The sequence below is a fragment of the Notothenia rossii genome (genome assembly GCF_949606895.1).
Source record: "Notothenia rossii genome assembly, chromosome: 2".
Taxonomy (NCBI): Eukaryota; Metazoa; Chordata; class Actinopteri; order Perciformes; family Nototheniidae; genus Notothenia; species Notothenia rossii.
The window spans coordinates 95,458,462-95,460,961 of NC_136904.1; the positions used below are offsets into that span (position 1 = coordinate 95,458,462).

The 2,500-nt window shown below is 46.4% G+C and overlaps 1 protein-coding gene across 1 annotated transcript in view; it reads right to left on the reverse strand.

Annotated features, from left to right (window-relative positions):
* The window catches only part of ube2g2 (ubiquitin-conjugating enzyme E2G 2), an 18,255-nt gene that overhangs the window by 6,562 nt on the left and 9,193 nt on the right, over nucleotides 1–2,500 (reverse strand). The window contains exon 4 of the mRNA XM_079667122.1: nucleotides 2,438–2,500. This exon is cut by the window's right edge and continues 56 nt beyond it. Within this exon, the coding sequence (XP_079523248.1) occupies nucleotides 2,438–2,500 (63 nt within the window). The remainder of the gene's footprint in view (nucleotides 1–2,437) is intronic.

The window sequence follows — 2,500 nt, forward strand, 5'->3', positions numbered from 1 at the left end:
AGTACGTTGTTACTAACCGGTATCAGTACGTTGTTACTAACCGGTATCAGTACGTTGTTACTAACCGGTATCAGTACGTTGTTACTAACCGGTATCAGTACGTTGTTACTAACCGGTATCAGTACGTTGTTACTAACCGGTATCAGTACGTTGTTACTAACCGGTATCAGTGTGTTGTTACAATTTAATCACGGGAAAATATGTTCATCTTGTTGTAGTTGTAGCCCCCGAGCCAGCGCGTCTTGTTTGAAGGATGTGATTAAAGCTGGCAGCCGCGGTGAAACTCCAGCGTTTAGAGTTTTAGTCTTAGTCCTGTGTTAACCTTACTTTTTAGTTTTAGTCATATTTAGTCACCTTCATCCTGTTTTTATTTAGTCAAGTTTTAGTCGACTAAAAGTCTGAGCATTTTAGTCTTACTTTAGTCAAAGAAAACTAATTATTTAGTCTACTTTTTGTCAATGAAACCTGTTGAGTCTTTTCTAGTCATCAGATTATATAGAACATTTCAGTCAATCCAATGATTTGTCATTTTAGTCAAACTTATTTCACAATAAGATTATATCTTATTACTATTATTTGATGAAAAGCACAGGTTGAATGATTAAGCAGCTCTGCAGAGTACCAGGTCAGGTTGTTGTGTTCTTACCTCTGTGTTTTGGCCACATTGCTTCCCTTCTTATGAAACAATGCATTCACTGTTTCTCTCTCCGCCTCAGTCTAGTGAAAATGGGCCCAAATATCACAGTTTCTTTCTCTCAAGCAAGTTCTCCTCTCGTTGTCAGTCATTTTGACGGACAGGATCGTAACATTTCCATCATAATCCATTATTACCCGTCGAGTCTGTAAACAAATCGTCACTCACTCGCGCTGACGTTAAATAAGGTTAGTTAGACCATGAGTTAGACCCGAGTCTTCAGTTCACATTGTGCCGCTGCCCGGTGTAATTCAAACGTACCGCCGCGCGCAGCACAGACACACAGCTGCTGCCCAGCCGCAGCACCGGGAATGGAACTGCTGGGAGAGAAACTGATTCAGAGATGTAACGTTATCTTTGATAATATTTAGTCTCCTCATTTTTCGTCAACGAAAGTAAAGAGAGATTTTGGCATAGTTTTTATTTAGTAAACTACATTTTCGTCTCGTCAATTTTCGTCAACGATATTGTATGACGATTTCGTTACAGTTATTGTTTACTGCCGTTGGTGCCGTCTCGTCATCGTCTCGTTTTAGTCATGGGAAAAAAGGTCGTTGACGAACATATCTCGGCGTAGTTTTAGTCAACGAAATGAACACTACAGTTTGAACGCAGCATTAGACTCATATTTGTAAAGTGAATTGAGAGGACGAACGAAAGCTAATTCATTTTGTATTTCCTGGTCCTTTCCCTCCTGATGCCACCTGTGTGTTTCCAGAGGACAGGTGACCCTCTGAGTCTCACCTGGACAGCAGGAGCATTAGAGAAGGAGAGAGGCCTTACTGTTGGGGTGGAACATGTCCAGGTGACCCTCTGAGTCTCACCTGGACAGCAGAAGCATTAGAGAAGGAGAGAGGCCTTACTGTTGGGGTGGAACATGTCCAGGTGACCCTCTGAGTCTCACCTGGACAGCAGGAGCATTAGACAAGGAGAGAGGCCTTACTGTTGGGGTGGAACATGTCCAGGTGACCCTCTGAGTCTCACCTGGACAGCAGAAGCATTAGAGAAGGAGAGAGGCCTTACTGTTGGGGTGGAACATGTCCAGGTGACCCTCTGAGTCTCACCTGGACAGCAGGAGCATTAGAGAAGGAGAGAGGCCTTACTGTTGGGGTGGAACATGTCCAGGTGACCCTCTGAGTCTCACCTGGACAGCAGGAGCATTAGAGAAGGAGAGAGGCCTTACTGTTGGGGTGGAACATGTCCAGGTGACCCTCTGAGTCTCACCTGGACAGCAGAAGCATTAGAGAAGGAGAGAGGCCTTACTGTTGGGGTGGAACATGTCCAGGTGACCCTCTGAGTCTCACCTGGACAGCAGAAGCATTAGAGAAGGAGAGAGGCCTTACTGTTGGGGTGGAACATGTCCAGGTGACCCTCTGAGTCTCACCTGGACAGCAGGAGCATTAGACAAGGAGAGAGGCCTTACTGTTGGGGTGGAACATGTCCAGGTGACCCTCTGAGTCTCACCTGGACAGCAGAAGCATTAGAGAAGGAGAGAGGCCTTACTGTTGGGGTGGAACATGTCCAGGTGACCCTCTGAGTCTCACCTGGACAGCAGGAGCATTAGAGAAGGAGAGAGGCCTTACTGTTGGGGTGGAACATGTCCAGGTGACCCTCTGAGTCTCACCTGGACAGCAGGAGCATTAGAGAAGGAGAGAGGCCTTACTGTTGGGGTGGAACATGTCCAGGTGACCCTCTGAGTCTCACCTGGACAGCAGGAGCATTAGAGAAGGAGAGAGGCCTTACTGTTGGGGTGGAACATGTCGCAGGTGAACCTCATCTTGGGGGGGCTGAGGGGATAATCTGAGG